We start from the raw sequence: 24,969 nt of genomic DNA, 5'->3' as shown, positions 1-24,969 counted from the left end.
AATGTCGCTCGGCGTAGACTTTCGTCGACAAAAAAATGGACGAAGAAAGCAGATTCGGTGAGCTATCTACAGACGAAACACAAGAAATAATGGACAATGCCGTCCCAGTGACAACGGAAATAAGCCACAAAGCATTTAACGGTACGTATCTGTTAAGTTTCCTTCGAAAGGTGGGTCTCAAAATTTCAAATATGACCGTCGAGATTACGTAACAACAATGTTTTTAAGCAATAGAGCACTTTTTCTGTGCTTACATAGCCTTATCTAAACACGAGGAGAGTTAGGAGAATTCTCGAATTCTCCCAACCCTCCTCGTGTTTAGATGAGACTATGCAAACACGGAAAAAGTGCTCTATTGCTTTTATAAAAATTAATAGTTCATAATAATACGCAAGAATCTAAAACGTCACAACCGTGTTTACGTACTCTTATCTAAACACAACCATCGACCAATGGGATGGAGCGCGCGTGGTAGCTCAGTTATTTTTCAAAACTTGATATTACAGAATGGTTTATTAGTCCTGGTGGCACCAAAGTTTTGAAACCGATGGAAGAAATGTCAAAAGAAGAACTGAATGTTTGTCTGAAGTGTTTTTACACGTCTACGAGGAAGCAACATGGCACGTTTAACAAAAGTTCGCCTATGAAATCCATAAGAGCCGCCATTGGTCGTTTCCTTCGCTCGCCACCGCACAACAAACCGTTTCTATTATCTCTGACCATTATCTCCATTTCTAATAGCTCTCAGGAAGACAGGCAATTTCAAACCAATTTCAAATGAGCAGATGGAGAAACTGTTCGACAGCGGCGAGCTCTGACCAACCGAGAGCAAAACTTCTGCACAGCTACAGAGGACAACCTCGTTTTACCTCTCTTTTATGGCCGACGAGGACGAGAGAATCAAGGCCAGCTAACGCCAACAATGCTGTCCTTGCGAAAAAAAAAAAAAAAAACCCTCAAGGAGTTGAGTATGTTGAGCTGAACTCAAGTCAGCCCGGTTGTTTGCCAGCCACGAAAAACCACCAGGGTGGCCTTGGAGATTCTGAAGATGAATCCGACGCTAAGATATAGATCGCTTTCACTGTCACGCAATAAAAAAATAAATCGAAAACCATCCAGTAGAAAAAGCTATGAAATTATGATGTCATAGAAGATAACTAAATAAGCCACTTCTCCAAGTTTTAGGCCTGTGCGTTTCCCCAAACTTCAGATATTCATCGAAATGTTTCGCCGATATTTACTGAGCCCAGTATGAAAACGCCATGTTGGTGTACCTCTGTGGTACACCAATATGGCGGCCGGAAAATAGTGTAAACATCTGGAACTTACTTTGGCTATCTAGGCGACTGATTATCAGTACTGATCAAACAAGCATTTACATAAGCACTTTTCCTAATGCTTTAACTTCTAAAAAGGCTCAAAATCATGGGATAAGTATATATTTTTCCACAAACTCGATCATAGCCTTGTGTCACGCACCTCCATAACCCTGAAATTCAAAATGCTCTGGATTCCAAACGAAGCACGCTATTGAGCTGTAAAATTGTAAACAGATAAAAATATACCGCCTCTTGTGCCTGATGAGGACAAAAACTTTGGTGGCTCTTTCGTTTTGGATTTTAGAAAGTGATGACGTCACGTGAAACCGATCTATAGTTTCTGTCCCTGATTCTGATGCTGGCCAGCAATCCGCCCTACACATCCACCTCAAAATGGCAAGGCAGTTACAGCAGCGTATACGCTGCGTTTTTTAAGCATGGTACTGGCCATGCGGTTGAATGTTTAAATGTTTAGGCGGGCCTTGTCCAGCCACATTTATTCTTTTGCTTTTCGAGACACCAATCTTGACACTTTGCCTCCTTGCGCCCCGAAACACGTGATGTGGCAACGCGTGTTTCGGGGCGCAAGTGAGTTCAAAGTACGGAACTTGATATAGTGCACGAGTCATTTTGCGATTTATGTGCGTTGGCTTTTGGGCTGGCGTTACATATCTTCGTTACACAGTGCTGGCGAGCCCCAAGAAGGGCGAAACAGCTGTCCACTGTTGCGATCCTACTTTATCGGTTCTTGTCATGTTGGTGTCTAGAAACGTTTTTCATGTAGTATCAGCCTTGCAGTCTATTAATTGTAAACTTGAGCCCGCGATATGGTCACGTAATACTGGTCAGCGGATACCTTGATTTGACAGGTGTCAATTGATCATAACATGGATGTCCAAAGAAGTAATATACACGGCAAACCAAATGAATGCTGCATGTCTCTGTCAACCTATTATTTGGAGTATGGCCGCCATGTTGCGCGACTCCGTCACCGTCGCCGTCGCCGTCGTGCGTACGCGCCCAAGAGCAATACCGCTAGCCATGATAACCATGAGAAAATCAGCTCGTGGGTTTCCTTTTCTTTCCTATATGAGTATGGGGCTCCGCTTGGCGGCCGTTGGGGCCGCCGGAGCTCCGTTATAGTGTTTACCTCTAACCTCGCACTGATTCCCCCTCCCCACCCACTGTGTGTGTGTATGTGTGCGGTGGGGGGGGGGGGTGGGTGGGGGTGCTACAGCATTGATGAGCACTCAGTTATCACTTGATGGGTGACATTCAATGTGTATAATCTTTGGCCAGGTGATATAATGAAATTTTATGTTTGACACATAATACCCCAACTCCCACAAAACGTGTTACGTTTTACCCAACCATTAATGGGCCACTCTCTAGACTTCACCCAAATATTGCGTTCAATTCAAGCGTAGCAAATTTTATATCTATTTGCCATTGGAGACAATGATACCATTAAATAGATTCACAAAGATTCAGGAACATCGTTTATCTTGCTCATGTAATCTTACAGTTTGCAGGGTTTTAGAAACCCGTACTACTTAGGGATTTGGAATAACTGGAAAATGCGTTTAGGATTGGTGGAAGGACGGTAAGCTATAATTTGAACCTATCAAATACCTTGAGTGTACAGTACAGTCCTAATTACTTGAAACTCCTAGGAAAATGAAAATAAATTGGGTTCAAGGAATCAAGAGTGCTAGAAAAATGAAAATGTATCAGCTGAGGGTGATATTTTAAAACAACGCATTAACCAACACTTTCATTCAATTTTTAATAGCGGTAAAGACGATTGCTTCAAACACCTTTTACTAGAAATCAATTAAGGATTTGAGTAATTCAGAGACGGAAGCTTTGAGAATGTGGACTTTGAAAATTTGCCGGGGGGGTCTCCCATATAAATAGGACTGGGGTGCTCGTCTTACCTGTTGAGAGTTAAAAAAGCAGTTCTGGGACCTCTTGCGGTGTTCAGCGTCAAAGGGTCCACAGCGGAAGCTTTTGTGCAATTTTTAGGAAATTGAGCCCAAAAAATGATGACAGTACATATGTTATAATCAACTTTATTAGTGGTACATGTAGTTGAAGCAATTGTCTTTACTGCCATGTAAAATTATTTAAGTGTCAGTAAGTGTGTTGTTGTAGACTCGGTACCTCCAAGGGGTGAAAAATATTTCAAGCCACACCCACAAATCAGGATCTTGTACCTCTATAAAGTGATTCTTTTCCAAATTTACGACCAGCAATCCGCGTTCTTTTTATTTTTACTTTATTTGTCTTAAGTGTTTTTAATATTTCTAACTGTAAAGCGCTTTTGAACTTTTAGGATATTGGCGCTATATAAATATTTTATTATTATTATTATTATTATTATTATTATTATTATTATTATTATTATTATGCGGGAGTCCCGCCCAGGAATTAATTCGAAAAAATATTCATAATGGACAATAATCGGTAAAGTAAGGCTTCTCGAAAACGATGACATCACGAGATTTTCGAAAAAACGATGACGTCACAAGAAACCGTGCGATAAAAAAGAGCCATTATAATAAATACTTTATTGAACTAGCTCTTTCGGACCGTGTTGGAGAATATTCGGCCTCGGTTTTTTTCTTTTTTTCTTTCTTTTTTTGCAAGACGGAGAGAAAGAGAGCTTAGGTATCTCTCTATCACACCACTCTCCGCGTGTTTTATGGCTCACCAAACATTGAAAACTTCTCCAAGTAAAGTGTACTTTCGGCCTGAACCAACAGGTTTCACGGTTAGTTTTAGATGCATTTACAGCCATCCTAGAAACCCCAATTCGGAGGAAAGAAAAACTGCTTAAACTTTGTTATTCTCTTCATTTTCCTTTTTCTTCTTTTTTTGTTACTATCTTCCTCTCTCCCGAGGGCATTGGAAAGGATGCACTTGTGTTACCGTGTATTTTCTTTTTTATGACCGACCTACCGGCATTTTTCCAAGTTCATAAAGCTTGTTTACGTTGTGGTTCAATTTTACACTTGTACATAAAACACAGGAAAATACCAAATTATATCAAAGGTACATTTGAACAACAACATTTACCTAAATCATGGGCAGAAACTAATGTATATATACACCTGAATTTGGGAACGCTCTCGTTTACTTACATTTAGTATGGAAGTTGGCGAAATGAAATAACACTCTCGGAACTTCTGTCAGTTCTACACTAATACGTTTTCGTACTAAAGTGCATACTTTTTGATGCTTCTTCGCCTATATCGTACACACTAAAACGAAAATGCTCACAACGCATCGTTTTGAAAACCCTCCGTTTCTAGTGTCACTCACTTATCCTCATCGGGCCCATGAGGATTCTTAAGGCCGGTCCGTTTCTAGTGTGGAGGAGTGAAAACGGAGGCTTTTGAAAATGTTGCCGAAAAAATCGTCAAATACTGTCGATTCCGTCAGTATTTTCAGGCATTTGAGTGTGGACGATAGGCGAAAATGCACCAAAAAGTGTGCGTTTTCGAACGAAAACGCATTAGCATGGTCAGGGACTTAGAAAATCAACGCCAAAGTAAAAACAAATTTGATCGACCGCTCTGGAAATGCTGGGAGAAGCGAAATCTTTTCCCCTTGAAAACGATGAATGAATAAAATGTTACGGAAGTACACCTTACGTTCCTTGATCAATGATAGGAGTAAAAAAGGTTAAGTGCGGAATAGTTATAAATTAGAAACTTTCAGGAAACAAAACTTTAACGTTGATAGTGTTTTATTCTTCCGTTGTCAACACAATCTGTCTCGCAAAAATAGTTACTACCCGAAATGTTGCGATCTGACAATCTTTCAGGACGCCTCGCCTCGCCTCTTTTAGAGTTCAATAAAGCGTTTCAGCTGTTACATGTTCTGAAAAAAACAATTTCCTTCAGACAGAGAATTTACTAAAGCTGTCAAGCTCTATAAACAAGCAGTTTTGTTTAGGGTTTAAAGCCCTGCGCTATATTTATTCTCGGCTGTATGTGAAATCAGATTGAAACTCACACTTAATGCCGGCGAAAGTTATATTGCTTTATAACCGTGAGTATGGTTTGTGCTTGTTATTAAAACACAGACCGCTAGCATGTATCTTAAAGCTTTGCTCTAGAAACCGAGCCGTAAATTCAGCTTAAACCAGGAGTTGGAATACATTTTAAATGCAGGACTCGAGTTTCAGGAGGACGGTCACAGTAAAGAATGACAGCTTACTTGCTATCCGTTTACTTTTAATACTCCCAGTTTAAAGCAAATCCCGCTTATGGTAAGCAACACAAGGCTCTTTTAAACGATATTATTTTGTTTTATTCCCTATAAGCAGCTGAAACTACTCATACAAGTCCAGAAACGTTATTTGTTCGCTCGTTGCCTTTCCTAAACCACTGTGAATGTTAAAACAGCTTTTAGTCGCTTATACTCTTGAAAGAAGAGCGTCTAGAGCAGTCTAAAGCGTGAGTACTTTCCTTTTTTCTAGTAAAGTCTATCTTTGCACCGCAATTAAGATACTGAGTTACCACTAAAAGTATACATGTCAAAGAACTATTCTTAGTTATTTTTACCTATTGCTTTTCGATTCCGATACAATTTCAGGGATTGTTCTGTAAGTGGTGCATTTAAAAATATTAATTTCATGTCGTTTTCTTAGTTCCACAAACCACCTTTTAAACCATGTATTGATTTCTAAAATTTTATCCACCTTTTTAATACAAGATTTTTCATTTTTCAGTGTTGAAGCTGAAGAAGTTCAATACTCGAACATTTTTCTCTTCGAAAGTAAAACATCTAGCTTTTTTTCCATGTGTTGAAAAAAATTAAGTTTTTCTGTCATCAATTGTGCGAAACGTTTTTTCCTAAAACAAAAAAGATCGAACCATTATCAGCACTACACCTGTTTAAATTCAACATGGAACCAAAACTTCTTTTTAACTTCGCCGAATTTGGGCGTATACAAAACAATTTAATGATATATTGCGTGCGTTTCAGAGTGCAGTGCAGCCATACATTCAAACTTGATGCCAAAAGGGACACTTGATTCCAACTAAGAACAGTTTTATGTTTTTCTTGTTTGAAAATTACCAAAAGAGTCCGTACAAATATATCTTTACCAGATAGTATAGCGTATATCCCAACAGTTTGCCATGCACAGAGTGTATAACTGATGTTTTACCCGAAGACAATTGTAAACCGTTGCCAAGTTCTTTCTAAGAAGTAGGCATGCCGAAACGGATAACATTTTATATGCCTATGCTAAGTTTAGAGATAAAGAGCGACACGTTTTGCCAGTTTATGATGAATCTTTTTATGGGCAACATGCACGTGCCAATGCTTCTGTTGTCTGTAAAAACACCAACACGATTGATTTTTCATTTTCCAACAGAGCCAGCAATGATGCTTCATTCCACTTGGGCGTTGATATTGCTGATGTGTGCTGTATCGGCATCGGCATCAGATGAGCGCGTTCCTTATGGTTTGTATTCATAAGTTTAGCATGTATGTGACGGCTTGCGCGAACGGTGGAGACCCAGATATACGTTATAAAAGACAAAAAGAACAAAGGCCCTTTAGGCCTCGTCCATACTACGGTGGCTGAATTTGAAATCGCAGCTTTATCTCTACGGTTAGGCCTTCCGTCCACACTAACCGGTCACGAAAACGGAGCTTTTCAAAAATGCTCTTCAAATCGGAGGAATTTGAAAACGCCGGCTTTACGTTTTAGTGTACTGTGGACAGAAAACATTTTGAAAACGGAGTTTTTCGAAAACGATTTAGTCACGATTATCATTAATTTCCCCGCCCAAGTCAGTAGTCAAACACAAATCCAAAATGACCGGTGATTATTGCGTTTTAAAATTTCTCCGGCGTAGTGTGGACGGAAAATATGTGATGTATTTTCAGAGTGAAACCCCCATTTTCAAATTCCTCTGGCGTAGTACTGTTGAAGGGGCCTTGGAGAAACTTCTATAGCTTTGTCGATATCGCTGCTTGATCCTGGCAGAGTTAGCCGGTAATCAAGCTTTACTGGCTATTTCTTACTCTCGTGGTTGTTTTGAAAAATATAATCACTTCAAAGTTATGGCTCTTAACAGATTAATCGTGACAAAATGTTCCCTTTTTGCATTTTTGTGTAGAAAATACCAACGTTCCAGAACACTTGTGGCACGGAGACATGCTTCCGAATCCCGTAAGAGCTGGTCATAAATTGAGAAAGTGGCCAAACGGAATAGTTCACTATATATATGATCCCTCTATTGGTGAGTATGACAACTGTACTGACCAGAGCATTAGTAAGAAAAATTACGACTTTTTGTGCATTTATTGGCTAGCAGTGTTTTCCTTTCTCCCTTAAAAACAACAACAAAAACGATAAGAAATGACTAAGGCAAGTGCTGTGGATTGTCTGTCACTATGGCAAATCGGGGTTTTTGAAAAACTCATTTTGGAGTAGTTATTTCATCCGAGTGAATAGTCTTGTTGACAAGTCAACGGAAAATTATAAGACTTTAACCCATGTTGCTCAGTACATCTGGCTTTTTTCCCCCGAATTTGTACTTGCATATAGCTCTGGTATTTCGTGATCGTAGTTTATATCCTTAAGAGTTTCTTGGCTTTTGGAAACCATTTTCATTTTTTTTTTTTTTTGTCGTTGTCCTAAGCTGCAAAGTGTATAATACAAGTAACCAAATTAAGGTCGCTCACGGGGTTCCAGTTAATTCTCCAGATTGATAATTTGAAGCTTGAACTGGCCTTAATTTCAATTCTTTTTAATTTAACCCAGCAAATGAGCCTCAAGCTGTTAAAGTGATCGAGGAAGTCATGGCATACTATGAGCGAGTGACTTGCATCAAGTTTAGAAAAAGGACAAACCAGAGATGTTTTCTCCAGTTTACCAGAAGGAACGACCAGTAAGCTTGTTTTAAACCTAGAGGAAAAACTGAACAAAAAGAGCAATACACTACAGTTTCTTTCCAAGAGGAAAGCTACTTTAAATTTAATCTAAATGATTACAATGGTAGCTATTTGCAACCAGCTGCTGTTAATTTTAGTATTGTTAAAATGATCTAGATCTGTACGCGTGTTGGTATCGCAAAATGAAAGGGTCGGGTAGCAGTTCTGGTGAGGTCTGACTTGCTTCAATTTCAAGATAACCACTTTTACTGCTACTATCTCTTCTATATACTCGCCTTAGCTATTAAATATGGATTTTCATTTGTTCCACAGAGCCGGCTGCTCATCTAACGTTGGAATGATCTGCTGGCCAGGAGGGCAACATCTTAATCTGGCAAAAGGTTGTTGGGGAAAAGGTGTCGTCATTCATGAGATAGGTGAGAAGAAAAATATTTAAAACTGTCAAAAAAGCTAAAAGCTGACCCGTGACATGTATTACCAATGGGACGACCTGGTAGACCATCATATTTCTGACAATTGCGGGAATGTGATAATGTCTATCTGAAATAAACAATGTTTTATGTATCATGAACTGTGTAGTGGCGAGGAGGCAAGGAGGGGTGTGGGGGTGGTGCACACTGTCTAAATGATTAGCCCACTGGATTCCAGATCGAGCCGCCCCAGTCCAAGCCCTGGCCGGGATCATTGCGGGTAAGCACAGTGCTTCTCTCCACCCTGACGATAAAAAAAGTACTGGCCAATGAAATGCTAACGAAGAACCTTAAGCCCGGCGGGGGGAGGCAGACCTTATCAGAGTGTTGAAAAGGCTAGCAAATGTTATTAAGTACCTTTCAGATACTAAGTATTTGGAGTATCAAGTTTTTGCTAATGTACGTGTCTTGCCGTTCCCATGACAATCATGTATATTTCTTCGGAGGCTGCTTTACCCAACTTTGAAGGTAACCGAACAGTCACCAACCTTCCGCGCTTTCATCTCTAATTTTATGAGGCACATATCTGCTCTATCGTAAAATTGCTAACCTTTGATGTCTAATTGTGTTTCTATCAGCACACGCCCTTGGGTTTTTACATGAACAGGACAGACCGGATCGTGATCAGTATGTTACAATCCACAAGGAAAACCTACAAGATGGTAAAAATATTACAGTTAATAATTTATAGACCTGTTGCAATAATTTATAAGCTTGTTGAAATACCTCTGAAAGAATAACATTTTAAAATACTTTAGGGATTACAAATATCACATTCAAATAAACTTCAAATGAACGCCGGGGTCGCCCCCAGTCAGATTCGATATTTGGTTTCACCATCTCAGATAACGTTTGGACCAAATTTCTTTCTACAGGTTGGAAAACCGTGTTAGATAAACCCAAGGACACGTGGAATTACGACACTAGTGGAACTCCTTATGACTACATGAGTATCATGCATTATACACAGACTGCTTTTGCTAAAAGAGACCGAAATGGCAGACTATTGACAACGATTGAAATAAAGGACAAGTCTGTAAGCTGCCAGCTAACTAAGTGAAGTTTAGTACACTTAACCAAAGTTACTGCAAACCTTGTCTCGCCTCTCGAAAATTTGGAAAGATGTTAAAACTTTGCAGAAAAATTATTTTCAGTTTAACCGACGTCAGTGCAGACGAATTCAGCCATAATATTCAGCTTCTTTCTCCAAACAAAAAGTATGTAAGTAAGCCCTTAGAGTAGGTAAAGGTAAAGTCTGAATACGAGCCAAGTGGCCCATCAGGTCGGTGCTTATCCCAGCTTCTGTAGCATGAAGTACCTCGGAGTAGGATTTCTACTCCCCCAGGATGGGATGCTAGTTCTTCGCAGGGTTAAGTTCGCTAATACCCATTTACACACCTGCTTGTGGAGAGAGGCACTGTGAGAGTCAAGCTTCTTGCCCAAGAACACAACAAAAGGCTCTAGCAGATCGAGTAGTAAGGTCAAAAATGATTCCTTTTGGGCTCCTTTTACTAACAGAATCAGCATTGACTCTGATTGGGTTACCCTGGCTTCAATAGATAACGGTGTATGAATTGAAAAAATGCCGTGAGAACGGACAAAATATAGCAATATATGAAGGAAAAAGAAACTGAGACTGTTAAAACAAAGCATCACTGTGACTGCGTAATCCTGTTCAAACTGGTCACCATACTTCTTCACCTCAGTTCTCTTCTTACCCTCTTCCTCACAATTCTAACGTCAGTATACATTCAATAACGTCATCTATTCACTTGTATTCTTCACAATGTACGCGTATATTTATTTACGAACTCACAATGTGACCAGCTCCCAGTTGGCTTCATAGCTAGCGCTCAGTTGGTAGAACACTGCACAGATATCGCAGAGGTCATGGGTTCAAATCCCTTTCAGGCCTGAATTTTTTGCAGGCTTTAACTGAATTTCACAACTGCTTAAGTTGTGTGTGTAACTGCGATGATCAATCATATCTTCATGTCTTTCTCCGCAGTTCAAATATATGATCTTTTATATATTCACTCGTAGTCAGTAAAATCTATTGCAAAGTAAAGTTTACTTGATTGTAACGTGAAGCAATTTATTAGTTTAAGGGCTCAACTGGGAACAAACACGACTTCAGTAAGTGGGATATCGAGGAGATTAACAGGTTCTACCAATGCCAAGGTAAGGATCTGTACTGGTTATTCACAATGAGTCCGAAACGGTTGATCACGATTCGCATATGAAAATCAACAGTAACTGATATCACAACAGCTAGCGACCAACAGCAGTTGCAGTAAAACAATTTTTCTTATCATGATTTGTCAACAAGAAAACAGTTATTTATTCTACCACGAGGAAGTTCCTTTTCAAAGAAATGACGAGCCAAACTTATTACTAGTAGTGACATCTCAAATTCGCGTGGTTTATCTGTCAGAGATTCCTCATAGGGCCATTCGGACATTTGTCAAGTTATCCCTGTATTCAGTATAGAACTCAGAATAAAGTTTCCACACTATTCAATTCAAGGAATGAGCAAAGAACTTTCAAGAATTAAAAATAAATCTACACGTGTTTAGCAGAAATTCCCAGCTTTTAAAAAACAAAACTAGGATTCAAACAAAATTTTATGGTGTGAAAAGCAGGAGGCTCCACGCATGCCTCTCTCAGTACCGTGCCTCCAGTGTTCAGCTATAAATTTAACTGAATAACCACAGCAACTTCGGTCTCAACGTTTTAATTGTCTTTTTGTCATTCTTTAAAACAGGGAAACCGACGCCAACGAAGAAGCCATGTGAAGACAAGAACGACAGATGCGGCTCTTGGGAAAGTTACTGCAGCTGGCACGCGTATATGAAAGAGAACTGCAAAAAGACCTGTAAACTGTGTTGAATCCTTCAACGGTGAGGTCAGTTATATAAGATGACCGATACATTTAAACAAATTGACTCAAACAGGCCAATGCATTTCCTATTTAACAATAGGCCACTTCCGAGTTTCCTTGTGCCTCTGTTTTAAAACGAGTCCTAGTGCAAAACGTTTCACATGAAAATGAGTTTGATTAACATGAAAATGAGTTTGATTAACATGAAAATGACTGACCTGAAGGCGGAACACATTTACATGTGAATGCTTTCGCACCAAGACTCGTTTTGACACAGAGGCCATTGGATTTATATGAGCTTGAAGGGAGTTGATAAGGCCGAACACTTCTTATAATTCACATAAGATCCTGTGAGAGGTAGTTGACGGGGCGCAGCCCGAGTGAACTATCGCGCAAAGAAATTGAGAGAGAATAGCCCAATTGTTGAATAGCGTTTGCTTAAGATCGTGTTATGTCCCCTTCAATCGCTCTTCGTTTATTCACTTGTCTAATCCGTATAATAATAACTTCCTAATACGTATTTTTCGTTAAGAGAATTTCCAAACAGTTTCATTTTCATTTTCCATTTTCGGGATATATGGAATTTCTTTCTGTTCGTAGCACGTTTGTATCTGTTAGGAACCCTGGGCCGGGTTGTTCGAAAGCTAACCCAGGATTAAAAGTTAACATAAGTATTAATTTTTTTCATACAAATTTTTTTTTCCACTGCTTATGTTTTGTGTATTTTGAACTGATTATTCAAACTCAAAACAGACGGCCAAACAATGTAAACAGAAAACTTACAAAACTCAAATCGAAATTCTCGCTAATCCTGGGTTAGCTTAATCGGGTTTTGAACAACCTGACACTCCAGGTCACTGTTGCTGATTCAAACTCGTTTTCTATCTCAGTGGACTGGTTGACTTTCACAACGTTCGTACGAAGGAAAATAATTTTCGTTCTCCAGTATGCTGACGCATAAAACACACTACAACAATGTAAAGACAGGCAAAGTGCAAACACTTGCCCGTTGAAATACAAAATCTTATGGTCTTTTCTTTCTTTCTTTTCCTTTTTAGGTCAGATGCATCTTGACACCAGCGGGAGTTACATTGCACATGTAAATCATGTCAGTAGAATAAAGATTTTATTAACCAGCAGTCCTCCGTAGACTGAACTGTTCTCCCCCTGAACCAATTCAGATCTACAAACTGAACTTAAAGATACCAAAGTGCCTACGAATGGATGTTTAGCGCGGCGAGCAGACGTAAATGTCTTGTTTACGCAATGAAACCCATCACAATAAACTCTGAGCTTGCATCGAGATGCTTGTCCGGGCGTAAGGGAGAGTTTGTTTAATCAGTCTAACACAGATCTTAAGGAATAAAAACCCAGATGACCTGGAACACTTGTCTGAGTGTGTCGTTGGCAGTGGGAGCCACGTGCAGTATTATCATGCTCGGCAATTGAAGTTATTGTGTAGAAAATATCCCACAATTACACAGCCGAGGGCAAAACAAAAAACAAAAAAAAGCGCGAGGAGAAACTTAGTACACGGAGCTAAGATAGATTGTCAATGCTTTAGTAGACCATGCACGGCTACCAATCGCTTGGCCGATCGCTTGGCCAATGGCTCGTACACGCAACGAATCGTAAAAGTCCGCAAGTAACGACCTCCGAAAGAAGTGAGCCCATCCCCCATCCCCTGAAAATAGAGGAACTAAGGTTCAAAAGTATAATTATTTTTCCAATCAATAACCTGAATAACGTACGATAAACTGATGACGACTCAACTAGGGAAGGTATAGCTTATTCCAGGAGACGTCATGAAGCTCCCTGGTAAAACAAACCCCGCAAAATTTTCATCAAGTAACAAGAAGATACTAACAGGACCTTGTCTTCAAATTGAAATTACTAAAATTGACAACTTTGCATCATTATTAACAGGAACGCATAAAAAGAACGTTTAATCATATTGAAATTAAAAACTCGACCAGAGAAGTTTAATATTTATAAAGCAGACTAACGTAGCAGTGCATCATGAACAGTAAAAATAGTTTAAGGTATCTTACATTACGGTCTACATATAAAGTGCACACCCATGTGAAAGCAACATAAATTTGAACTGGATCGAAGAATTTCTTAACGATTTATAAGAACTCAGTGTTCAAAAAAACCAGGAAGAGATACCTACATTAGAAGTCATTTGCGTTCCCTCATGGGGTGAGAGATTCTCGCCCATATCAACTTTCTTTTCTCTGGTAAGTTCTCGTTTACAGATGCGCCACACTCGCGTTTTAGGTGCGGGGATCCCAACCAACGCTTACCTAACTTTTTAAAAATTCTACTTTTAGCCCTCCACCAAATCTACACACGTGTATTTCACTTGTGGAAAACTATTGATTTGCAGTGTTTGGGTTAGACATTCTTGCCCATATCAACTTTCTTTTCTCTCGTAAGTTCTCGCGCGTTTACAGATGCGCCACACTCGCATTTTAGGTGCAGGGATCCCAACCAATGCTCACCTAACCTTTTAAAGATGCTGCTTTTAGCCCTCCCCCAAATCTACACACGTGTATTTCACTTGTGAAAGTCTATCGATTTGGACAGTGCTTGGGTGAGAGATTCTCGTCACTATCAACTTTCTTTTCTCTCGTTAGTTCTCGCGCGTTTAGAGATGCGCCACACTTTGACTTTGATTTTTTAGTGAAATGGGTAAACAAAAACTTTTTGAACGCTTGGTTATGAGAAGTATGGCCGAAATATAGCCACTTTGTGACTAGAAAGTCGCCGAGACCGGGCTACGCGAAGCGTGATTTTGACCTACTTTAAGTCGATTTCCTGGAACTTGGGCGATATTTCCGAGCTCCAGGGACTAGAAACTAATTCGAAAAGACTTTGGTTTTCATTAAAAGAGACAAGGGAAATGTTTGAACGCTTGGTTATGAGCAGTCTGGCCAAAATATATATGCCCTCCTTAACTCACTTAGTGACTAGAAACTCGCTGAGACTGGGCTACGCGCAGCGTGATTTTGACCATCTTTAGGCCAATGTTCAGAAACTTGGGCGATATTTCCGAGTCCTAGGGACTTTAAACTAACTCGAGAAGACTTTGGTTTTTAGTGAAATGGACAGAGGGAAACTTTTTGAACGCTTGGTTATGAGCAGTTTGGTCGAAATATAGCCATTTAGTGACTAGAAAGTCGCCGAGACCGGGCTACGCGAAGCGTGATTTTCACCAACTTTGGGTCGATTTCAAAGAACTTGGGCGGTATTTCCGATTCCCAGGGACTCTAAACTAATTCGAGAAAACACGGGAGTGAAAAAAAGATATAAATGGGCGAGAATCTTTAACCCAGGCATTGTCCAAAGCGACAGACTTCCACAAGTAAAATGCTCATGTGTAGAATTGAGAAAGGGCCAAATCTAGCATCTTTAAAAAGTCCAGTAATTATAGTTGAAGATCCCGACACCAAAACCGCGAGTGTGGCGCATCTATCAACGCGCGAGAACTTACTAGCGAAAAGAAAGTTGATATAGGCGACAATTTCTTACCCAAGCACTGTCCAAATCAATAGACTTCCACAAGTAAAATACACGTGTGTAGATTTTAGGCAGGACTAAAATTAGCACCTTTAAAAAGTTAGGTAAGCATTGGTTGGTATCCCCGCACATAAAACGCGATTGTGGCGCATCTCTAAACACGCGAGAACTTACGAGGGAAAAAAAAGTTAATATGGGCGAGAATATCCAACCTAAGCACTGTCCAAATCGATAGACTTCCACAACTAAAATACACGTGTGTAGATTTATGGAAGGGCCAAAACTATCATTTTTAATGAGCCACGTAACCACAGTTTGGATCTCCACAAAAAAAAAAGAAAAGAGTGTTCCGCATCGCTAAACGCGCGAAAACACGCGACTGAAAATATGATATAAATGGGCGACAATCTTTAACCCAAGAATTGTCCAAAGCCACAAACTTCCACAAGTAAAATACACGGGTGTAGATTTGAGGGAGAGCTAAAACAACCATCATTAAAAAGTTAAGTAAGCATTAGTTAAGATCCCCGCACCTAAAACTCGAGTGTGGCGCATCTCTAAACGCGCGAGAATTTACGAGAGAAAACAAAGTTGATATGGGCAAGATTCCCTAACCCGAGCAATGTCCAAATCGATTGAATTCCACAAGTGAAATGCTCGTGTGTAGATTTGGGGGAGGAATGAAAGTAGCATCTTTAAAATGTTAGGTAAGCATTGGTTGGGATCCCCGCACCTAAAACGCGAGTGTGGCGCATCTCTAAACGCGCGAGAACTTACGGGAGAAAAGAAAGTTGATAGAGGCGAGAATCTCTGACCCAAGCACTGCCCAAATCGATAGACTTCCACAAGTGAAATACACGTGTGTAGATTCGCGGGTGGGCTAAAAGTAGCATCTTTAAAAAGTTAGGTGAGCATTGGTTGGGATCCCCGCACCTAAACCGCGAGTGTGGCGCATCTATCAACGCACGAGAACTTACGAGAGAAAAGAAAGTTGATATAGGCGAGAATCTCTCACCCAAGCACTGCCTAAATCGATAGACTTCTACAAGTGAAATACACGTGTGTAGATTTGGGGAAGTACTAAAAGTAGCACCTTTAAAAAGTTTGGTAAGCATCGGTTGGGATCCCCGCACCTAAAACGCGAGTGTGGTGCGTCTCTAACCGCGCAAGAACTTACGAGAGAAAAGAAAGTTGATATAGGCGAGAATCTCTCACCCAAGCACTCTCCAAATCGATAGACTTCTACAAGTGAAATACACGTGTGTAGATTTGGGGGAGTGCTAAAAGTAGCACCTTTAAAAAGTTAGGTAAGCATTGGTTGGGATCCCCGCACCTAAAACGCGAGTGTGGCACATCTCTAAATGCGCGAGAACTTACGGGAGAAATGAAAGTTAATATAAGCGAGAATATGCAACCTAAGAACTGTCCAAATCGATAGACTTTTAAAGGTGAAATACACGTGTGTAGGTTTGGGGGAGGGCTAAAAGTAGCATCTTTAAAAAGGTAGGTAAGCAATGGTTGGGATCCCCGCACTTGAAACGCGAGTGTGGCACATCTCTAAATGCGCGAGAACTTACAAGAGAAAAGAAAGTTAATATAAGCGAGAATATTCAACCTAAGAACTGTCCAAATCTATAGACTTTCACAACTGAAATACACGTTTGTAGATTTCGAACAGGGCTAAAAGTAGCTTCTTTCAAAAGTTAGGTAAGCATTGGTTGGGATCCCCGCAACTAAAACGCGAGTGTGGCGCATCTCTAAACGCGCGAGAACTTAGGAGAGAAAAGAACGTTGATATGGGCGAGAATCTCCAACCCAGACACTGTGCAAATCGATAGTTTTCCACAAGTAAAATACACGTGTGTAGATTTGGTGGAGGCCTAGAAGTAGCATCTTTAAAAAGTTAGGTAAGCATTAGCTGGAATCCCTGCACCTAAAGCGCGAGTGTGGCGCAAATCTAAACGCGCGAAAACACGCGGAAGAAAACAAAATTGACATGCGAAGGAATATCTAACCCAAGCACTGTCCAAATCGATAGTTTACCACAGGTGAAATACACTTGTGTAGATTTGGGGGAGGGCCAAATCTAGCATTTTTAAAGAGCCCCATAAGCATAGATTCCGATCCTCACACAAAATACGCGAGTGTGCCGCATCGCTAAACGCGCGAAAACACGCGAGTGAAAAAATGATATAAATGGGCGAGAATCTTTAACCCGAGCATTGTGCAAAAGCGACAGACTTCCACAAGTAAAATACACGTGTGTAGATTTGGCGGGGGAGGGCTAAAAGTAGGATATTAAAAAGTTAAGAAAGCATTGGTTAAGATCCCCGCACCTAAAACGCGAGTGTGGCGCATCTCAAACGCGCAAGAACTTGCGACAGAAAAGAATGTTGATGTGGCCGAAAATCTCTCACCCACACACTGTCCAAATCCATAGACTTCCACAAATGAAATACTCGTGTGTAGGTTTGGGGAAGGGCTTAAAGTAGCACCTTTAAAAACTTAGGTAGGCATTGGTTGGGATCCGCGCACCTAAAACGGGAGTGTGGCGCATTTCTAAACGCGCGAGAATTTACAAGAGAAAAGAAAGTTGATATGGGCGAGAATCTCTCACCCAAGCACTGTCCAAATCGTTTGACTTCCACAAGTGAAATACATCCTTGTAGATTTGGGGGTTGGCTAAAGTAGCATCTTTAAAAAGTTAAGTAAGCATTGGTTAAGATCCCCGCACCTAAAACGCGAGAGTGGCGCATCTCTAAGCGCACGAGAACTTACGAAAGAAAAGAAAGTTGATATGGGCGAGAATCTCTCACCCAAGTACTGTCCAAATATAAAGACTTCCACAAGTGAAATACTTGTGTGTAGATTTGAAGGAGGGATAAAAGTAGCATCTTTAAAACGTTACGTAAGCATTGGCTGCGATCCCCGCAACTAAAACGCGAGTGTGGCGCATCTCTAAACGCGCAAGAGCTATATAGGCGAGAATCTCTCAGCCAAGCAGTGTCCAAATCGATATACTTTCACAGGTAAAATACACGTCTGTAGAGTTGGGGGGGGGGGGGGGGGCTAAAAATCGCATCTTTAAAAAGTTACGTAAGCATTGGTTGGGAACCCTGCACCTAAAACGCCAGTGTGGCGCATTTCTAACCGCGCGAGAACTTCCAAGAGAGAAGAAAGTTGATAGTGGCGAGAATCCCTCACCCAAGCACTGTCCAAATCGTTACACATCCACAAGTGCAATATACCTGTTTAGATGTGAGAGTGGGATAAAAATAGCATCTTTAAAAAGTTAGGTAACCATTGGTTGGGATCCCCGCACCTAAAACGCGAGTGTGGCACATCTCTAAATGCGCGAGAACTTACGGGAGAAATGAAAGTTAATATAAGCGAGAATATGCAACCTAAGAACTGTCCAAATCGATAGACTTTTAAAGGTGAAATACACGTGTGTAGGTTTGGGGGAGGGCTAAAAGTAGCATCTTTAAAAAGGTAGGTAAGCAATGGTTGGGATCCCCGCACTTGAAACGCGAGTGTGGCGCATCTCTAAATGCGCGAGAACACGCGGGACAAAAGAAAATTGACATGGGAATGAATATCTAACCCAAGCACTGTCCAAATCGATAGATTTCCACCAGTGAAATACACTTGTGTAAATTTGGGGGAGGGCCAAAACTAGCATTTTTAAAGAGCCATGTAAGCATCGTTTGGGATCCCCACGCGAGTGTGCCGCATCGCTAAGCGCGCTAAAACATGCGAGTGAAAAAAAGATAGAACTGGGCGAGAATCTTTAACCCAAGCATTGTCCAAAGCGACAGACTTCCACAAGCAAAATACACGTGTGTAGATTTGGGGTAGGGCTAAAAGTAGCATCTTTAAAAAGTTAAGAAAGTATTGGTTGGGATCCCTGCACCTGAAACGCGAGAGTGGCGCATATCTAAGCACACGGGAACTTACGAGAGAAAAGAAAGTTGATATGGGCGAGAATCTCTCACCCAAGTACTGTCCAAATTGAAAGACTTCTACTAGTGAAATACTTGTGTGTAGATTTGAAGGAGGTATAAAAGTAGCATCTTTAAAAAGTTAGGTAAGCATTGGTTGGGATCCCCGCAACTAAAACGCGAGTGTTGCGCATCACTAAACGCGCAAGAACTTACGAGAGAAAAGAAAGTTGATAGTGGCGAGAATCGCTCACCCCAGCACTGTCCAAATCGATAGACTTTCACAACTGAAATACACGTGTGTAGATTTGGGGAGGGCTAAAAGTAGCAGCTTTAAAATGTTAGGTAAGCATTGGTTGAGATTCCCGCACCTAAAACGCGAGTGTGGCGCATCTGTAAACGCGCGAGAACTTACGAGAGAAAAGAAAGTTGATATGGGCGAGAATGTCCAACCCAAACACTGTGCAAATCGATAGTTTTCCACAAGTGAAAAGTAGAGGGCGAAAAGTAGAATCTTTAAAATGTTAGGTAAGAATTGTTTGGGATCCCTCCACTTAAAACGCTAGTGTGGCGAATCTCTAAACGCGCGAGAACTTACGAGAGAAAAGAAAGTTGATATGACCGAGAATCTTTCACCCCATGAGGGGACGCAAATGCCCTCTACTATAATTATCTCTTCCTGGTGTTTTTTTGTTGTTGTTGTTGTTTTGTTTTGTTTTAAATTCTATGAGAACAGCGCTGTGTTCCTCTAAGGCTCTGGGTGTAATTCGTAAAAACACTGAGTTCTTATAAATCGTTTAGAAATTTTGCAATCCAGTTCAAATTTATGTTGCTGGCACATGGGTGGGCACTTTATATGTAGACCGTGATGTAAGTTACCTTAAACTATTTTTACTGTTCATGATGCACTGCTACGTTAGTCTGCTTTATAAATGTTTAACTTTTCTGGTCATTTAATTTCAATATGATTAAACGTTCTTTTTATGAGTTCCTGTTAAAAATGATGCAAAGTTGTCGATTTTAGTCATTTTAATTTAAAGAAAGGTCCTGTTAGTATCTTCTTGTTTCTTGATGAAAATTTTGCGGGGTTTGTTTTACCAGGGAGCTTCATGACGTCTCCTGGAATAAGCTATACCTTTCCTAGTTGAGTCGTCATCAGTTTATCGTACGTTATTCAGGTTATTGATTGGAAAAATAATTATACTTTTGAACCTTAGTTCCTCTATTTTCAGGGGATGGGGGATGGACTCACTTCTTTCGGAGGTCGTTACTTACGGACTTTTACAATTCGTTGCGTGTACGAGCCATTGGCCAAGGGATTGGCCAAGCGATTGGTAGCCGTGCATGGACAATCTATCTTAGCTCCATGTACTAAGTTTCTTTTCGCGCTTTGGTTTTTTTACTTTTTTTGCCCTCGGCTGTGTAATTGTGGGATATTTTCTACACAATAACTTCAATTGTCGAGCGTGAGAATACTGCACGTGGCTCCCACTGCCAACGACATACTCATACAAGTATTCCAGATCATCTGGGTTTTTATTCCTTAAGATCTGTGTTAGATTGATTAATCAAACGCTCCCTTACGCCCGGACAAGCATCTCAATGCAAGCTCAGAGTTTGTTGTGATGGCTTTCGGCATTGGGTAAACAAGACATTTACGTCTGCTCGTCGCTATCAACATCCATTCGTAGGCACTCTGGTATCTTTAAGTTCAGTTCGTAGATCTGAACTTGGTTCAGGGGGAAAAGCAGAGGAAGGTTCATGTTGTGTAATTCGTTCATCATTGCGGGATTACTTGATTTATCGGTATTTCCCGGCTTTGTCCGCTCACGTTTTTTTTCCTGCCCAAGTCTTTCTTCACGTGTGTTTAGACGTGATCCGATATATAATGACCTTGTTTTGTTCCAGATTATTGGCGTCGGTGGAGTCCGTCATCATTTGAAAGCATTGGGAATGACTCGAACGCACTATTTACTTTTAAAGACAAACAATAGACTGCAAGGCTGATACTACGTGAAAAACGTTTCGAGACACCAACATGACAAGAACCGATAAAGTAGGATCGCAACAGTGGACAGCTGTTTGGCCCTTCTTGGGGCTCGTCAGCACTGTGTAGCGAAGATATGTAACGCCAGCCCAACAGCCAACGCACATAAATTGCAAAATGACCCGTTCACTATATTTTGCAATTTCTGTGTGTTGGCTGTTGGGCTGGTGTTACATATCTTTGTTACACAGTGCTGACGAGCCCCAAGAAGGGCGAAACAGCTGTCCACTGTTGCGATCCTAATTTATCGGTTCTTGTCATGTTGGTGTCTCGAAACGTTTTTCACGTAGTATCAGCCTTGCAGTCTATTGTTTGTCTTCATACATTTTTTGGCTCGTCAGATCTCATGTAGATCCTACGTTGGTAGCGTTTATCGTATGCGGTCCCTTGCAGTTTTTGGTTTCTTACTTTTAAAGCGCTATTAATATCGTGACTTCATTTTAAAGCTTGTCTCATATTCCATCGGCCCTTTCTGGTTTATTTTTTATTTAATATCATCGACATGTCACTGAAACAGATTATGACGCCTTCCCTGGCCGCAAGACGAAGAACCCTAGTGATAGTATGTAAGGAATGCTAGGAAAATTTCCTACCATTTCTCTGCGGTACTTACAGTAGAAGTTCCCTGCGTCCCGTAATGTACATGTATTAACGGGGTAAAATTAGGTAGGATTACACAGATTGGGATTTCAGAATGTGGCCGTTTTCCATATTCACGATGAGGCAGCATTAACGGGGTTTTCTTATAAGTAAATGTATGGGTGTTTCGCCGGCACAAAAAGGGTGGCCGTAATAACGAGGTGACCGCGGGGTGGGGTTCCACTCACCTTTCGTTATCTATAGATCTTTTTCACTGTCACGCAATAAAAAAATAAATGGTAAACCATTCAGTAGACAAAGTCAAGTAATTGTGATCTTATAGGAAATAGATAGAGAGGACACTTCTCCAAGTCTTAGGTTTGTGCGTTTTCCCAGACTGCAGATATTTGTCGAAATGTTTCGCAGGAACTTACAGAGTCCAGTATAGAAACGCCATGTTGGTGTACCTCCGTGGTACACCAACATAGCGGCTGGAAAATAGTATAAACACTGAAACTAACTTTGGCTATCTAGGCGACTGATTATCTGTACTGAACAAACAAACATTTACATAAGCACTTTTCATAATGATCTAACTTCTAAAAAAGCTAAAAATCATGAGATAGGTATCAGGAGCCATAATCGGGGACGGAGACCGTAAGCGCGCGCCATTTCTAGTATTCGCCTTAATCACAGTCCGCCATGTTGGATGCAACGTCGCCATTTTTCGCATGAAAGCGAGGCCACGCGTGTTGAAACATCATGGCTGAGTCAGCGAGTACCTTGATTTCTTCAGAGTTTTGGTACTGCAATCTGGTGGACATACCGACAACAATATTTACCTGTGACAGTGACAGTGTATATTGGCTCGGGGAAGTCTACAATAACAGGAGAGGATGACAGTTCTGGTTGGACCTCCATAGAACTTTCCTCACCAGAAGTTTGGCCGAAAGTTGATGCTATGGATTAAAATGAAAAACATAAAAATACTTCTGATTATTTTACGATTTTAACCAAGGAATGTTTAAAGAGATACCGACAACAATATTTACCTGTCACAGTGACAGGGGACGATGGCACGCTTCCATCAAACAATCGCACTCGTGCACGCGGTGTTTCTCGCTTTGTCTGAGATTTTCTTTTCCTGGGTGATCTTGACCAGCAAAAAATACTCGGAACTGCATGCTTCTCCAGAACACGCTTCCCTGTTAAAGTTGTCTGAAAATCCGCTTCCTTAAAGTGTACAGAACATACTCTTCTGCTGTTTGTTATCTGTAGATGGACCAGATCATAATAATTAATGTAAATACATGTGCGCGACAATGACATCGATAACCTAACCAACTTACCTGGACACTTTTGCCCACGTCTCGGCGTATTTTGACAACGCGCTGCTTTCGAATGGCTTCATCACTGGGAAATTGGTGAAAGGTATGATTTGGAATATTTTTAGCGCGATTATTTTTACATTGCGGGACGCAACAGTGATCTCCGTTGGGCATGATTGCAGATTATCGCCTTGTCTCCTCGATCGCCGGAAGTTGACTTTACACGCGTGGCCTCGCATTGGTGTCAAAAATACATGACGTCAATCCAAGATGGCTGCTGTGCGATAAAGGCGAACTGGGGCTGTCCCTATGATATGGGACAATTTTTCTATTTTTAGAACAAATTGCGCCATCATGTGCGGCACACGCGCGTACATGCTGCGAAGATTTTCGTGGATGTAGCGCGGGGAAACTGATGGCATCCGAAATTCCCGAAATGTTTGATGCTTTTGGCCCACAATTCAATACGTTCATGTCTGTTGGAATTTTACTTCAGTATTTTCGTCGTAAGCTGCTCCAGTTTAAGTGAAGTAAGACAGTGTCGAACTAAGTTATGTCCCGCTTTATATCACTGACCAAGTTGTGTTCCGCTCACTTCTTTTGCAAGAGCTCCACATTACTCCACTCTAAGTTTCACATATGTTGATGATTAACAGCTTTTCCATAACACAGCAAAAAACTAGTTGGATATATTTGGATATAGCAGCGTTTCAGGACTTCAAAGTTCCCTCCTCTCACCACACGCTTGCGAGGATTTCGCCAGCCTGAGAGTCTATCTCGACCGAAAAGTAAAAAAAAAATAATTGCAAGTTTGAGTTTCGCCTGAATTGTAAGGAACGCTTGTTTTATCAAGGCCCAATAAGTGACAATAAAGTTTATGTCTGTAGATGCTGCTCAGTTTTGTTCGTGTAAAAATCCAATAAATTGTCGGTTGTCGATGAATAAGAGCGCCCGCCGATGCGTGTTTTGTACAGTCAGTAAAACATGACAAATTGGACTCCTGCACTTTCGTGTGAAAACGTAGATCGAACTCAGTAATATCAGTGTAGTTTTTAAATATGTTTAAGGTTGATAAATTTTTGAGACCATATTAAAAGCTTAGCTGAAAATATGTGAATACAGCGGAAATAATCAGCAAAGTTACGATGACGCTTTCTTTAATCAACTCGAATAACGATTTCGATTTCGTTGGTTGAGTTATCAAAACTCCTTGTCTATTTTATTTTCGCAATGTAAAATTTCAGCATTTTAAAGAAACACACATGATGTTAGTAGCCTTTTGGCGTTGGTGAAAATTGTTGCAGCATCTCAGCACAAAAGACAACGAAAGAAATCTTTGTCAAGATTTGTTGACAATTGAAAACACCGACTCGGATTTGAAAGTGCTCGCGCTGCACTATGCAAATGAGCTACTTAATGTACGCGTCAGACTTTCCTTCAAAAACTTTTGCAAACTCGCCAAACAAACAGAAACAATAAGAAATTATCAGGGTACGGTTATGACTAAGCATTGTTTGTGACAACATCCACGCGAGAGCCCTCGACATGTGCGTGGATCCGCGCGGATATATGACGTCAGGATGGCGCAATTTGTTCTAAAAATAGGAAAATTGTCTCATATCATAGGTGCGCGCGGATCCCAAGACTTACGGTCTCCGTCCCCGATTATGGCTCCTGATAGGTATATATTTTTCGACAAATGCGATTGAAGCTTTGTGTCACGCACCGCCATAACTCTGAAATTCAAAATACACTGGTTTTCAAACAAAGCACACTATTGAGCTGTAAAATTGTAAACAGATATAAATTGACCCCGTCTTATGCCTGATGGGGATGAAAACTTTGGTGGCTCTTTAGTTTCCGATATAAGAAAATGATGACGTCACATGAAAACGATCTATAAATTAAGAATTGCAAACGTCAATCACCTGCAAGCGACGCCCAATTACTACAATTTAACCCAT

At 40.7% G+C, this 24,969-nt stretch overlaps 1 protein-coding gene across 2 annotated transcripts; it reads left to right on the top strand.

The window, feature by feature from the left end:
• LOC110052356 (astacin-like metalloprotease toxin 1) lies at positions 1-12,973 on the top strand. Of its 2 annotated transcripts, XM_020758472.2 has the most exons (10): positions 1-141; positions 6,709-6,798; positions 7,460-7,582; positions 8,107-8,233; positions 8,550-8,653; positions 9,286-9,369; positions 9,583-9,743; positions 10,810-10,888; positions 11,472-11,612; positions 12,647-12,973. In XM_020758472.2, exons 1-9 carry the CDS (start codon positions 36-38, stop codon positions 11,594-11,596), a joined length of 999 nt encoding a protein of 332 aa, XP_020614131.2. In that variant the 5' UTR covers positions 1-35; the 3' UTR covers positions 11,597-11,612; positions 12,647-12,973. The 2 variants fall into 2 exon arrangements, with proteins under 2 accessions (XP_020614131.2, XP_020614130.2); XM_020758471.2 differs by lacking the exon at positions 1-141 and having other exon boundaries at positions 6,214-6,798; positions 11,472-11,607.
• The last annotated feature ends 11,996 nt before the right edge of the window (positions 12,974-24,969 follow it).

The sequence above is a fragment of the Orbicella faveolata genome, unplaced genomic scaffold (assembly GCF_042242905.1).
Source record: "Orbicella faveolata isolate gen_17 unplaced genomic scaffold, um_ofav_v1 contig_1, whole genome shotgun sequence".
In the NCBI taxonomy this organism is placed as follows: domain Eukaryota; kingdom Metazoa; phylum Cnidaria; class Anthozoa; order Scleractinia; family Merulinidae; genus Orbicella; species Orbicella faveolata.
Note: the sequence above shows the minus strand (reverse complement) of the source record. Positions and strands in the feature narration are given on the sequence as shown.

Excerpts from the sequence above, each read along its gene's own strand:
- LOC110052356 (XM_020758471.2), top strand. The coding sequence starts at position 6,546 with ATGCCGAAACGGATAACATTTTATATGCCTATGCTAAGTTTAGAGATA. Across the intron at positions 9,370-9,582 it reads CAAGGAAAACCTACAAGATG|GTTGGAAAACCGTGTTAGAT; the intron begins GTAAAAATATTA and ends TTCTTTCTACAG. Across the intron at positions 9,744-10,809 it reads TTGAAATAAAGGACAAGTCT|TTTAAGGGCTCAACTGGGAA; the intron begins GTAAGCTGCCAG and ends GCAATTTATTAG.